The sequence below is a fragment of the Pimephales promelas genome, chromosome 5 (genome assembly GCF_988280905.1).
Source record: "Pimephales promelas chromosome 5, fPimPro1.hap1.1, whole genome shotgun sequence".
In the NCBI taxonomy this organism is placed as follows: Eukaryota; Metazoa; Chordata; class Actinopteri; order Cypriniformes; family Leuciscidae; genus Pimephales; species Pimephales promelas.
In genome coordinates, this window is record NC_142773.1 from 9,571,138 (window position 1) to 9,587,386 (window position 16,249).

A 16,249-nucleotide genomic window follows, 5' to 3' on the forward strand; every position below is an offset into this window, starting at 1 on the left:
AAACAATCATTGTTCAGTGGAACAAAGTACAAAATATTATATTTCAATTACTGTTTTTTGAGTAAAAATAAGTTAAATTCCTGTAATCCATCGCCATATTTTGAAAAGTTTGGATCAATGAGCATTAAATAAAAGTCCATAACTGTCTTCTGTTCAAAATTTATATAATGAGCGAGTTCATCATGAATCATCATGTTTGTCTTATCCTAAACCACTATGATCCACCTATAATAGGCGTTTACATTGGGACTATTTTACACTGGTTCGGGTCGCTGCCGCTGCGGAGTAGCCCAGTACCTGCGTAACTTGTCATAGACGTACACAGAGAGAAGTAGATCCGGCTACATCGTTCTTCCGAAAGATGCATTATTCTGTTAATAAACATTTATTATCACTCGCTATTGCGCCAAAAGCGTAAAAAATAAAGCCTCACAAATAACTTACAAGTATTGAGGCCCGAGAGAGCAGTCATTTAGTAATAGGTTACATTCTTTCATTTTTACCAATACACCACTGTGAATATTTTTGTTTTTGCATTTCAAATAGGGCCAATATATAGTCTTCTCCTAGGCTTATGTTTTTAAATTACAAAGGGCCTACCGATGTTTTTGTTTTTCAATATTATAGGCAATTATTTGTGCATAAACATATATGGTTATAGTAAACATAATGTTTGTTTGAAAACCACATATTTTGTCATCTTTGCTGCAAGCTTACAAGAGCTTAATATTTGATGATAATATCATTAAATGTAAAGGGGGGCCCTAAAATATTTTCTTGGGAAAAAGGGGGTCTCTGACAAGAAAAGGTTGGGTACCACTGTTGTAATCAGGTAAATTCTTGACTTTACATGATCTTGCTAGTCTGGGTTTCCCCATGCTGCCTTCCTGCAGAGCGATTTTAGTCTGGATACCATGGCCAGATTTTCGCCTCATTTAGGGAACCAATCACAGAACGAAGAGGGAGCAGCAAGACGATGACGACATCTATGCCACACACCGAAGCAGTTTGTTTATGTCTTCAACATGGCAGCAGACGCAAAGCTACCTTTTGATGCAGCCTTAGATATTGTTTCAGTAGTTTAGAATGCAAGTTTATTTAGAAAAAAGAGCAGCTTTTAGCATTAAACTTTGCGAGACCCCAGTCGTTATTGTTGTCTCGCCATTAATCGCCCTAATGGAGGACCAGTACAGGAGGCGATCAACCTTAGAATATCTGCCGCTCAGTTGTGTCCTGAGAAAGAAACTGCGATTAAGAATTGTCGATACCAACTTCTGTTCGGCAGTCCCGAGGCCTGGATGAGCGCAAAGTGGCAAGACATGTTAGCCACGGAGTTGTATAGTACCAACCTGCTAGGCATCATCTTCAACGAAGTCCATTTAACTTATAAATGGTAAGTGGTATTCATTAAAGGGGTGATGAACTGAGAAATCAAATTTTCCTTGAGCTTTTGACATCTAAGAGGTCATCATATTATAAGAATATCCTGTAAGTTTCAGAACTGAAAACGTCCTTGTTAGTCCAATAAAAGCTTTTATTGACACAGCCTCTAAAAACGACTCGTTTTTAAAAGTGGGGAACTATGACGACAAAGAGGATAAAACACCACCCCCACAGAAGATGATCAACGCCTGATTCACCACGGCAGGTTTAGCCCCGCCCACCGATTCGCGCATTACACACATAAGTATCATACATGTACATGCTTACCTCGTGATGACAAACTGGATCACTACGGAGCAATACAGAATATTGTGCAGTGCCTGGTTGTGGAAGAAGACAGTCGCTGCATAAGCTTCCTGTGGATTCCAATAGGACTGCATGGATAAAATTTATTTTTAATGACGTTCCAGCTGATGAGGTAAAACATCGTCGTCTGTTCGCTTCATTTCACTGAGGATTGTCTTATTTTGTCAACAAGACTGGATTTGCAGACCGATTAAGAGTAAAGAACGGTGCTGTGCCGTCTATACGGACTCTGGGTTGAACATCTATGGGCGAATCCGGTTGCCATTTGACAACATAGGACGTTTTCCCCCACGTACACCGACGGGTGAGTGAAACTCATTATAATATGCAAAACTGTTCTCCACTGCAGCAGTGGGTGTTTACTTCCAAGTCTTCAGTGCGACACGCCCATAAAAACCGACTGTTTTTAGGTAGGCTCACAACCAGGGTACAAAATAGCCTATTACTTGTTCATTTTGATGTTTTTGAATGCAAAAACCAAGCGAACGTTATAAGTTGACCTCAGACAACAATATAATAACATTTAAAAAGCCAGTTCATGACCCCTTTAATATCATATTGTCATTATGCCTGTAGACTACCTACTGTGGTTGTCACAGTGCCACTAAGTTGTGTGGCTTTTCAATATCAATATACAGCTACCGCTTTAGTAGTAATTTAGAAAAAATTTAGTAATTTTTTTAAACTTGTGAAATACAAGCGCAAACAATTTCCAGTGCAAATAACAACTTCAACATCTATGTTAAACTGAACTTAATACTTGTGTTTTTCTAATTGAAAATATTGGCTCTGAGCTACGTACAGGCGCATTTGATAAGACATTCTTAGCACCCAATAAACGGCGCCAAGTCTCAACGAGAATTGGGTCTGGCGTTAGCCAGGCTATGATCTTGCAGAGATATTTGTGTTTTTAAATATAATAGATTTAAACCTGAATCATGTTCATATGTGTGTCTGTGTGTGTCGGTGCGACTCCTATTGAGTCTCTGTAAAGGAGAAACTAATGAGTGTACGGCGTATGGAATAAACCACAGCGAGCAAATACTAATGTTATTTTGAGTTAAACACAAACCTTTAGTTAAAGCCGTTTGTCCTCTAGTTTAAACATGTTTGTAGGCTCTTAGTAAATAACTGAGAGTAAAGTAAGTGTAGAGTAGTGTGACGTGTTGCTTGTCACAGTAAAAACACACTAGAGACAGAGACATTGCTCATGTGAGCTGGACGCTGTGAGCTGAAGCTGGAACTGCACTGATTTTAGCAGGAGTGCAGCGTTTCCTACAATCTGACCAAGTCTGTTTCACACTCAAATGATTCACTTCTACTGACACAGTTCATAAAGCAGGTGTTGATGTATAAAGCTGTGACAGTGAGCTTTTCTTCTCTTTCCTCCTTTGTGTTCAACATTTCAATAACTTCACATTTTGTTCTCACACAAACCCTTTGTTGCAACAAATCTTATTGATAATTTCCTTTTACGAATGTTTGAAAGGTTTGTTCACATATCAGAGGTATATGAAGATCTCTTAAATATCTCAGTGATGTTTCCTCACCTCAGGACACAGTTTGAGTCTCGTAGCTCGTCTCTGAGCCGCTGCTTTGAGTCTCCGATCTTATTGTCTCTCAGCTCAAGCTCTTTTAAAAACTGCAGTGCTTTTGAGTTCGTCAAAGACTGAGTTAAAGAAGAAACATCTGTAATGTCACAGCACCGTAGACTAGAGAGACACAGACAGAAAAAGAGAGATTATCTTACAAACAAATCATGAATGTGAAGAATTTTACAGATATAATGTGAACTCAGACTCACTGTCAGATATTGAGAATAAAGTGTTTTAGTTTAATAAACCCAGAAAGTGCACTGCTATAACCAATGAAAAATAAGCCCTGCTGTCTTCAAATAAATAAACTTCAGTCACACTGTAATTGCTGTACAGTATAATGACACTAACTGTAGTTTCTCCAGCTTGAATTGTGGGTTCATCAGTAGATCACTGAGGTTTTTTACTCCTGAGTCTCCTAGATTATTCACGCTCAGGTCCAGCTCTCTCAGGTGTGACAGGTTTGATTTCAGAGCTGAAGTCACATCAGAACAACCTTTATCTGTCATATCACACCAGCTTAACCTACATTAGCAGAGAGAGAGAGAGAGAGAGAGAGAGAGAGAGAGCACACCTCATAACCTCAATCACAGATATACAAATCGGAAAAAATAACATTTGGTTAAAAATCCAAAAAGACATTGTCTCCACAGACCGTCATATATTCTTGTGTGCTATGTACATTCCCCCAGCCGAGTCCCCCTATTATAATGAAGAAACCTTCTCCATCCTGCAGGAGGAGATCAGCCATTACCAAACTAAAGGGAGTGTGTTAATATGTGGCGATCTAAATGCCAGAACTGGAAATGAACCAGACTTTGTTAAGGGAAACAAATATGTCACAAACACCAGCCTCCATCTGCCCTCATACCACCTAAGACACAATTATGACAAATTAACAAACAAAAGTGGGAAAATCTTACTAGAGCTGTGTCGATCACTGGGCCTGTATATAGTGAACGGTCGTATACGGTAGGGATGCACCGATACCACTTTTTTGGAAAACGAGTACGAGTACGAGTACTTGCATTTCAGTACTCGCCGATACCGATACCGAGTACTTAATAAAAAAAAAAAAAACATGATTTAAATATTTTTATATACGGGTTTTTAGGTCCTTGATTAAATTACTTGGGTAACACTTTATTTCGATAGTCCACTTTACTAACTATAAGTAACTTTTCAATTACATGTCAACTAACTGTCATTAGAGTATTAGTAGACTAGAGTATTAGTACGATCAGCTTAATATCTGATAACACTTTATTTATTTGGTCCCCCAACAGACATTCAACTGACTATAAGTAACTTGGCGACTACAAGTAAACTTATTCTCCTAATCCAAAGCCATTCACTTTGAAATTGTTCCACACCAGTGATGCACGGGTTGATCCAAAATGAGCGGGTGCCTGCGCCGCGGTCACCCGCGGTTACCCGCAGTTACGGGTCATCCAAAAAATATTTTTAATGATATTCGGGTCGCGGTCGGTCAGGTCGTTTGGAAAAAAATGCCAATTAAACCTTTGTATTTATATAGTACTAGATAGAATTTTCTATGAAATATATAGGCCGAATTTATTTATTGGCTGAATAACTGGCACGAAGATGACACACAAGCTCAGTCTAAACAGTTCTCAGTTCTGTACTGGTGTGATCCGAGAATATGGAGCGAAGTATGTGCCTAAACCTCACACACAAACAAAACGTGTTTTACTCACACCCAATGATTCACAAACAAACTCAGTGTGGTTTGTAAATACAAAACATCACTCACAAACTAATGCATATTGTTCTGCAAATAAAAAACGTACCTATCAAACAAATACAGTATGTTTTACATATACATAGAAACGTATTTCTTCAATGACCAAAATATCCTGCAAGTACAAACTAAAATCTTTGAAAGTACAAAACAAAATTCTACACGTACAAAACAAAATTCTACAAGTACAAAGCAAAATTCTACAAGTACAAAGCAAAATTCTACAAGTACAAAACAAAATTCTACAAGTACAAAACAGAATTCTACAACTACAAAACAGAATTCTACAAGTACGAAAAACTGTCACGTGACTTTTGGCACTATTTTTCCGCGTCCAGGCAGAATCAGATTTTCTCACAAATACAGTGGAACAACTTCCTCTTCTAGAACAGTAGATGGCGCTAAGATAAGGGATCAATTTGCTCGCCTTTGCCCATGGGAAAATGAGCGGTGAACAGGTGTGTTTCTGTCCAACTTTATCTATAATTAACCTTATTGAGGTTTTGGAAAATGTTTATTATATAGACAGAAATCCACATTAGCACTTAGTAGTAACGTACTCCACTCTAGGATAAGGGAATCTAAGCTGAAAGCTGCCATCATGTTGCTTTTACTTTTTGTAAAAATGTTTCATTTACTGAATGACTCTATTTCTTTCGTTCTCCATAAATTAATGAGAACATTTCATTTAATTGAAAGGGTCCCACTTATTCATTAATTGTGTTGGAATTCAGTCAGCGTAACTGTTAATGTAATAAAATAATGAATGAACAAATCAAACAATATACAGTTGTTTCTTCCCTGTGATGTATTGTCCAAATTATTATTTTGGACAGACAAATGAAACCCTCCTTTCAATTAAATTAAATGTTTTCATTATTAAGAACAAAACGAAAGTAATAGATTCGTTCAGTGTATGTATACATAATCACTACTTTAGTCATTTCACACGCGTCTTGTAGGCTAGATTATTAATCCTGGCGCGTTCACGGCGAAGATCGCGAGTCAGCATTGTCAACTTCATGTTTTCAGCCGACACACTGACAAAGATACACTTGTTTATTAATAAACAATTAAAATATCTTCTTGCTATATTTTACATAGCCTATTCATAATCTTTTGCCGGTTCTTTGTGACACCTTTAAGGTGCTTTATTGGCAGTGCCACCCTACATGTTACACGCGTCACCACCGCATCACCGCACCCACCAGAATAGCCCAGTTTAGTAAACAGAATTAGATGGCCACAATTCTTACACTTCTAAAAGGCAATTCAATGCGGATGTAATCCCTCAGATTGAGTAGCTAATGTAATGGAATACGTTACAAATGACATTTTGGGGCATTTATTCTGTAACGAAATACGTTTTCCCAACACTGCCTACTACAGCTGAGGAAAGTGAGCGGTGAACGGTGTGTTTCTGTATTACTTTATATAATTAACCTTATTGAGGTTTTCTTTTGCAAAATGTTAATTATTTCTTGACAAAAATCCATATTACCGCTATTAGCACTTCACTCTCTCTAGGGGAATCTAGGCTGAAATCTATGTCATATGTTGCTTTAAAAAATAATATTAGGCTAATAATCTACATAAGACGCGTGTGAAATGACTAAATTAGTGATTATGTTCACTGAACGAATCTATTACTTTCGTTCTCCATACATTAATGAGACCATTTAATTTAATTGAAAGGAGGGTTTCATTTGTCTGTCCAAAATAATAATTTGGACAATACATCACAGGGAAGAAACAACTGTATATTGTTTGATTTGTTCATTCATTATTTTATTACATTAACAGTTACGCTGACTGAATTCCAACAAAATTAATGAATAAGTGGGACCCTTTCAATTAAATGAAATGTTCTCATTAATTTATGGAGAACGAAAGAAATAGAGTCATTCAGTAAATGAAACATTTTTACAAAAAGTAAAAGCAACATGATGGCAGCTTTCAGCTTAGATTCCCTTATCCTAGAGTGGAGTACGTTACTACTAAGTGCTAATGTGGATTTCTGTCTATATAATAAACATTTTCCAAAACCTCAATAAGGTTAATTATAGATAAAGTTGGACAGAAACACACCTGTTCACCGCTCATTTTCCCATGGGCAAAGGCGAGCAAATTGATCCCTTATCTTAGCGCCATCTACTGTTCTAGAAGAGGAAGTTGTTCCACTGTATTTGTGAGAAAATCTGATTCTGCCTGGACGCGGAAAAATAGTGCCAAAAGTCACGTGACAGTTTTTCGTACTTGTAGAATTCTGTTTTGTAGTTGTAGAATTCTGTTTTGTACTTGTAGAATTTTGTTTTGTACTTGTAGAATTTTGCTTTGTACTTGTAGAATTTTGCTTTGTACTTGTAGAATTTTGTTTTGTACGTGTAGAATTTTGCTTTGTACTTGTAGAATTTTGCTTTGTACTTGTAGAATTTTGTTTTGTACTTGTAGAATTTTGCTTTGTACTTGTAGAATTTTGCTTTGTACTTGTAGAATTTTGTTTTGTACTTGTAGAATTTTGCTTTGTACTTGTAGAATTTTGCTTTGTACTTGTAGAATTTTGTTTTGTACGTGTAGAATTTTGTTTTGTACTTTCAAAGATTTTAGTTTGTACTTGCAGGATATTTTGGTCATTGAAGAAATACGTTTCTATGTATATGTAAAACATACTGTATTTGTTTGATAGGTACGTTTTTTATTTGCAGAACAATATGCATTAGTTTGTGAGTGATGTTTTGTATTTACAAACCACACTGAGTTTGTTTGTGAATCATTGGGTGTGAGTAAAACACGTTTTGTTTGTGTGTGAGGTTTAGGCACATACTTCGCTCCATACGAGAACCGCTGTACCTCTGCGTTCGTTACTATACGCGGATGCGCAGTATCAGCAGTATCAACAACATGTCTCAGTTCAGTGAACTGTTAGAGTTACTGGAGTAAAATATAATTCGGGATATTGGTTTATTTCAACTCGGAGGGACTGTCAGGCATGTCTGAAAGTGAGTAACTGAAGTAACTTGTGGATCAGCACTGACGCAAGACGTGAACTGATGCGAATGATTCAGTTCGATTTAGCGTACTGGTTCGACCGGTTCATTAAAAAGAACCGATTCGTTCACGAACCGGCCATGTCTATGATCAGTCTGCAGAGAGATGGAGGCGGCAAGAGAAAAGGTGATAGAAAGAGTAAGTGTGGGAGACATTTACCGAAATAATGAAAGATGATGACCAAAGTGCTGCCTTTGTTATATGTAGGCTACGTCTTCTTGCGATGCTGTGTTGTTACACGTTTATGGCCCAATGACGCTACGATGAGCATGTACTACTTTTAAAAAATACGGTCAGGATTCAGGAAGAGGGTCGGGTACAATATTTTCTTACTTTTTTTGCGGTCCGAGTAGCGGGCGGGTAGTTGAAAACGTTGGTAGTGTGCGGGTTGTTTATACATTGACCCGCGCATCACTGTTCCACACGGCTGACATGTCTCCCCATCTCCCCGCTCTGAGCTGCAGCCGGAGCCTGGGGGTGGGCACTCGGCGCCTGTGATTAACCCATTTCTCAGAACATGGTATCGGTCCCCGGTATCGGGGGACTTTTAACGAGTACGAGTACTTTAGAAAATGTGGTATCGAGGCCGATACCAGATACCGGTATCGGTATCGGTGCATCCCTAGTATACGGGGAGACTCTTTTGGGTCCTACACCTTTAACTCTTTCTTGGGCAACAGTACTGTAGACTACTTCATTACAGACATTGACCCAGTGCATCTCAGGGCATTCACAGTCAGTCCTCAAACACCTCTGTCAGACCACAGTAAAATTACACTATATATAAGACAAACTCGTCCCAATGAATCACACCGACAGCCCTCCCACTTACTGAAGCTGTAACCACCCTACAAGTGGACAAAGAACAGCACAGAAAATTATCAAAATGCACTAGAAAGTAAAACGATCAACTTATTATTAGACAAATTCATAACAAACACATATTCACAAAATAAATTAGGCATAAATCTGGCACTAAGTGACATTTCCAAAATATTCCACCAATCAGCATCCAAATGCAATTTGAAAAATAAATCATCAAAAAGGAAAACAAAAAACAACAAAGAAATGTGGTTTGACAGCGAGTGCAAAAATATCCGATCAACTGTACGCAATCTTTCAAATCAAAAACACAGAGATCCTGACAATGAAGAACTCCGCCATCAGTATCACGAAACCCTTAGACTGTACAAACAAACTCTTAGAGTCAAAAAGGAACAGCACACAGAACAATTATTTCAAGTAATAGAAGAGTCAATACACACCAGTAACTTCTGGAACAACTGGAACTCGCTCTATAGACCACAACAGGAAGAATTGGTCATTCAAAATGGGGACATTTGGAGGACACACTTTGAAAATCTGTACAAAACAACTGAAACAAATCCTGCTCGAAATGAATTAAAAACCAAATTAGAAATCCTGAAAGAAAAAATTTAAGACAATCAGAACCCCCTAGATTTCCCAATCACAATAAAAGAGCTTACAGAGAGACTACATGCTTTAAAACCAAACAAGGCATGTGGCATAGATGGGATATTAAATGAAATGATCAAATACACCAACGAAAAATTCAGAACTGCAATTGTCAAATTATTCAACATTATTTTGAGAGTAGGATATTTCCCCGACACCTGGAACCAAGGCCTAATAACACCAATATTTAAACAAGGAGACAAATATGAGCCAAACAACTACAGAGGCATATGTGTCAATAGCAACCTGGGGAAAATATTCTGTTCGATTATTAATATTAATGTATTAATATTAATAAGACTGCAAACATTTCTCAAAACCCACAAAATTCTGGACAAAAGTCAAATTGGATTTCTGCCCAAACACAGAACATCTGACCACATTTACACACTTCACACGATCATTGATAAACATGTATACCAAAATAAATCCAAAATCTTCGCCTGCTTTATTGACTTTGAGAAGGCTTTCGATTCGATCTGGCACGAAGGACTCTTCCTAAAACTACTGGAAAATGGGATTGGAGGGAAAACATTTGATTTGATCAACACCATGTATAAAAACAACACGTGCTGTAAAAATAGGGAATAAACGAACAGAATTTTTCTCCCAACAAAGAGGAGTCAGACAAGGTTGCCCATTGAGCCCCACTCTATTTAACATATATATAAACGAACTAGCCAAAGCATTAAATAATTCCACTGCCCCCGGCCCAACCCTGACCCAATCAGAAGTTAAATGTCTCCTCTTTGCAGATGATTTAGTCCTTCTGTCTAAAACACAAGAGGGACTACAGCAGCTCCTCAACGTCGTAGAGACATTCAGCCAAACGTGGGCTCTCAAAATTAACTTTACAAAAACTAAAGTGATGATCTTTCAAAATAGATCCAGGTGTAGGGAAAATAAATACATATTCAGAGCAGGAAACCAAGTCCTCCAACACACCCATGACTACACATATCTGGGTCTGAAACTGAGTTCAACAGGGAACTTTAATCTGGCTGTGAATGAGCTGAAGGCAAAGGCAATGAGAGTCTTCTACATGATTAAAAATACAATTAGACATGAAATTCCAATTCGAACCTGGCTAAAAATCCTAAAAGCAATAATTGAACCCATTGCTCTTTATGGCAGCGAGATATGGGGACCTCTAAAAACTCAAGAGTTCTCAAAATGGGAAAAAGAAGAAATTGAAACTCTGCATACCCAAATTTGCAAAAACATCCTAAAAGTGAACAGAGCGACACCAAACAACTCATGCAGAGCTGAATTAGGACAATACCCCCTGTTGATCAGCATCCAGAAAAGAGCTATAAAGTTCTACCAGCATCTAAAGCACAGCGACCCGAGCTCATACTAGGCCGAAGCCCTGCGGTGTCAGGAGCAGAACCGGCCCCGGAGCGCACTCTCACAGCTGATGCTCAAACTACAGCCTGACCCGCACAGCACTGTCTGCTGGCCCAACCAAATTATACAACTACAAAAACTAAATTACATTAACTATTGGAAAGATGCTACTAAATCACAAAAGAAGATGGAACTCTATTTAAACCTCAAAAGAGATTATAAACCAGCAGAATACCTGAGCTGTGTGAAAGAGCATAAAGTGAGAAAGACCCTGACCAGATACAGGCTGAGTGACCACAGTCTGGCCGTAGAGAGAGGACGGCACCGGCAGAGATGGCAGCCGCGAGAGCTTAGACTGTGTTCACTGTGCTCTCAGAGAGAGGTGGAGACAGAAGAACACTTCCTCATTCACTGTGATCATTATCACAGCATTAGATCAGACTATTTCTCTAGATTCCAACAACTAGATCCAAATTTTATGGCATTGCCAAATTCAGAAAAATTAATTCATATTTTGGGAGAAAACTCCAGCTCAATCACAACAGCAGCAGACTATGTAACAGCCTGTCACAAACTACGAGAGTCAGCCAGTGGACAAAACTAAAGTCAGAATGTTGGTTAAAAAAAAAAAAAAAAAAAAAAAAAAACGTGTTTTTTTTGTTTGTTTGTTTATTTATTTATTTTGTTTGTTTGTTTTCTGATATATATGCATGTATTTGTTTACTAATTCATTTACTGATTATTTGTTCATTGCCTATGTAATGGCCAATGCTTTGGCAATACTGTATAAGTCATGCCAATAAAGCTAATTTGAATTTGAATTTGAGAGAGAGAGAGAGAGAGAGAGAGAGAGAGAGAGAGAGAGAGAGACTTTTTTGACTTTTAGGGTCTCTTTTATTTTACAAAATTATAATCCTTCATATATAAAATTAAATTACACTCTAAAAGTTTTTCCCTTTAAAACCAGAAGGGAACGACCATGTACCATAGACATAATCAACAATACACCATAGGAAGAAAACAACAACTATTTTTCCACCTTGGATATTAACTTGCAGATTACCATCAATGTCTACTTCACACACACAATGACTAATTCCCCATTTGCATTTAAACATCTCAAGATTGTTAACTAGCTTATAATAAGCATACTCTATTTTAATACGTGTTTATCAATCCCTTCACAATTGATAAAACATCAGTTGACCCTGTGTCATTTAATTTTCCTTTACGGGACAACCATATTGCCATTTTTACCTTTCCAAATAAGAAGTTTATTAAAACATGTACGTCTTTATTGCTTCTACTGTATCTCGGCCCATAAACAAAGACCATTGGGGTAAAAACCATGCCCAACGTTTGGCACCACCTCTCTAATTCAGCAAAAAGCCTCTGCAATCTCCCACAATTAAAAAACAAATGGAAAATTGTTTCTTGCTCTCCACAAAAAGGGCAACCCTCCCCTACCTGTGGATCAAGGTGTGCTCTGTGTCTGTTTGTGGCTGTTATCCCATGCATAGTCCTCCACTGAAGATCTCCAGTCCTCTTCTCAGTAGGAGGCTTGTACAGGGACCTCCAGCTACCTTTAGACTCCTTTACATTGTCCAACGTTTGAAGGTATAAAACTTTCACACACAGTACATAAAGAGCTTTTTTCCCAACATTACGTAAAAGTCCAAGTTGGGGTGTCTCAAAAGACAGCAGTCCACCCTCAGATTTAGTCCATAATCCAGTGTCTGCAGAAATAGACAATTCTGGGAAGGAAAAAAAAATCTTCATCATGTGTTTCTAGAGAAAGTCTGTAATCCACTGGTAGAGCTTCACTTAACTGAGTCAGTATGTTCTGAGCGAGCCGAGTTGATCTTATGCCCAGTTTTCCAGCCAAAACGTCAGCAGATATCCATCCTTCCTCAGATAAAAATTGTCCAATTTTTAAAAAATGTGCCGTTTTTAAAGTATTTCTCAGAGATATTGACTTTAAAATATTCAAGTCCACTGCAGGATTGAAAAGAATCGGTTCTTCTTTTAGCCACATTCTTTGCACACCGTTTTGCTCTCGAGAAATTCTGCAAACTGTCCAAGATGTTAAAATAGACCTGTAGAAAGCTGTTAATCCAGACAGGTCTATCTTGTTGATGTCCATGAGGAATAAATGCCGGTCTAGTCCCATATTCCCAGCTCTCCTCAATAGGGTACAGGCGATACCAGCCCAGCTCACATCTTCCCCATACAGAAATTTTTTCACCGTTTGGAGTCTGAAGGCTTTGACTCTTGATCTTATGTCTACTATAGTCCTTGTCCTCCTTCTTGTATCGGTAGATACAGCACCGATGCCTTCAACCAGTGTTGCCCCGACCAGAAGAAATCAACCAGGCACTTTTGTAGTCTTCGTACTAAATCCTCCGGAGGTTCTAGAATCCTCATTCTGTGCCACAAAGATGCTGCAGCCAAATTGTTACAGACAAGCACTCTTCCCCTGTAGGACAGCTGGGGCAGCACCCATTTCCAGTGAGACAACCTCACACACACTTTTTCCAATAAACCCTCCCAATTTTTCTTCCTAAAGTCTTCTGTCCCCAAGAAGACCCCTAAATATTTAAAACCTGCCCTCCCCCATTTTAAATCACCCGGGAGTGATGGAGTTTGAGGTTCCTGACCACACCACAGAGCATCGCTTTTGCCCCAATTGACCTTTGCTGAACATGCTTTATTATAACACACTAATGCCTTTTTTAACACTTTGACATCATTTTGATCTCTAATTAAAACCGTGACATCATCTGCATAAGCAGAAAGTTTGATTTGTTGGTGAAAAAAAGCATCAACATTCAACCCTTTTAACTCTCTTCTCAGTCTGCACAACAGAGGCTCTATTGCTATACTATAAAGAAGGCCAGACAGAGGACAACCTTGCCTAATTCCCCGCTGTACTTTTATCGGAAAACTAAGGCCACCAGCTATTTTGACCATACATGTTGCTTCAGTATATAACATTTTTACTTTAGAAATAAAACTGTCCCCAAAACCAAAAGCTTTTAATGTCTCAAAAAGAAAAATATGATCAACCCTATCAAAGGCCTTTTCCTGGTCTAAGGACAAAAACCCAACATTAGTGCCAGTTTGGATTGCAAAATCAATAACATCCCGCACCAAATGTAGATTATCAGATATACATCTATTTTTAACACAATAAGACTGATCTTTATGGACAATTTCATGCAGTACACCATTTAACCTGTTTGCTAGAACTTTAGAGTATATTTTATAATCCGAGCACAACATAGCCACCCGTCTCCAGTTCTTCAATAGTGTCAAATCTCCTTTTTTTGGGAGCAGCATTAAAACTGCTCTCTGACAACTTGTAGGAAGAATTCCTTTACTTAGGCAATTTTGAAGTACTTCAAGAAAATCTTTCCCAATAATGTTCCAAAAAGTCTTATAAAAATCAGCCGGTAAACCATCCAATCCTGGCGCACGGCCTGAAGATAGTCCCATGACAGCGGTGGTCAGTTCCTCAAAATTAAGTTCAGTTTCTAGGGAAAGTCTATTTCCTTGAGTAATCTTAGGAAGATCTTGTAACAGTTCATTCCTGCATTGTTCCTCTGTATTTTCAACAGCATAGAGTTCAGAATAAAAATCAACAGCAATTCCTCTCATATCCTCTGGGTCTGCGCTGTCATGTCCATTAGTGTCTTTTAAACAGAAAATTCATTTCTCTATCCCAGCTTTACGCTCCAAATTGAAGAAGAAAGTTGTAGGACCATCCACATCTCTTATTGCAGTGAACCTACTCCTCACAAGCACTCCTTTAACCTTTTCATTAAGAATTGAACTAAGTTCTTTTTTTTTCCCTCCCACAATTCTTTCAAAATTAAAGGTTCACTTTCAATCATGTCTTTTTCAATCTCCATAATTTCTTTTTCTAGCCCATCTATTGTATTTTTTAAAACTAATGAAGAGTGAGATGTATATTGCTGACAAAAATGTCTTATGTGCACCTTTCCAACTTCCCACCATTGAGTAATGTCTTCATAATTATTCTTCTCTCTTTTCCAGGTCTCCCAAAAATCTGTAAAATATTCACAGAACTTTATATCTTCTAACAATTTGACTTGAAAATGCCAGTAGCAGCTTTTACGATTTGTTATTTCCAACGAGCATTCAGCTGTGATGAGTTTATGATCAGAAAGTGATGTTGGCATTATAGCAGTTTTTAAAATTCTATTTCTCATATTATGTGATACATAAATCCTATCTAACCGTGCAGCAAAAACTCTATTATTGATGACTTTCACCCATGTGTACTGCTGAGTTGTAGGGTTATATTCTCTCCACACATCTGAGAAATGCAAACTTTTAATGATACTGTCTAAACAGAAAGATGATTGTGCATGCTGTTCTTCCCCATTTCTGTCTAGAGTAAAGTTTAGGGTACAATTCCAGTCACCGCCCATATTTTTTTAAAAAGCTGTACTCTATCGGCTCCTATATTTGGTGCATATATGTTAACAAACAAGAACACGAGATTACTAATTTCAGCCCTTACAATTAAACATCTTCCTGGTTGTAATTCTTTTTTTGAAATTATTTTTGCTTTTATCCGAGGAGAAAATAACACTGCCACTCCAGCACTTAAATTTGTACCATGACTAAGAGCTTTCTCTCCTTTCCACCATACATCCCAGTCAACTTCATTACTTTGGTCACTGTGAGTTTCTTGCAAGAATACAACACTTAATTTTTTGGTAAAAATTAATTCTGATAAAACATTATTTTTTCTCCCATCCCTCATTCCATTAACATTTAGGGATCCCACCTGCATGCCCTTCATAGGGAAAATAGAGAAAAAAGATAACAGGAAAGGTAGAGAAGAGCGTTATTCAACAACATGATTTCTTATGCGTTTCCCCTCGTTAGTCCTCCCTTTCCTTTCTTTTTACCTTTTTCTTTTCTTATCAAGGTTATAAGTTTCTTAAGGCGAAACCTCTTTTGCTGTGAGAGCTCCTCATAACTGCACGCTTTCCTGGCCTTCATCACAGAAACGACTAATTTTTCAGTGTCCGGGAAAAAAATCCTCTGTTTCTACTCCTGATTTTCCTTTTGTTACATCAAGAAAAGAATTAATTTGTTCAACAGTGTACAAGTCTCTTTCATCTATTTTGTCTAACCACTCCTCACTATCTTTCACTTCATCCTCAGTACACTGAGACAAGTTATCCACTTCCTCATCCATTTTTTCCTCTGAAACTCCAACCTGTGAATCATCATTAAC

General features: G+C 37.9%; 1 protein-coding gene across 1 annotated transcript in view; it reads right to left on the minus strand.

Moving 5' to 3' along the window:
* The window catches only part of LOC120492842 (uncharacterized), a 349,229-nt gene that overhangs the window by 285,595 nt on the left and 47,385 nt on the right, over positions 1-16,249 (minus strand). Inside the window, exon 2 of the mRNA XM_089130946.1 lies at positions 3,696-3,869. Within this exon, the coding sequence (XP_088987072.1) occupies positions 3,696-3,853 (158 nt within the window). The 5' untranslated portion in view covers positions 3,854-3,869. The remainder of the gene's footprint in view (positions 1-3,695; positions 3,870-16,249) is intronic.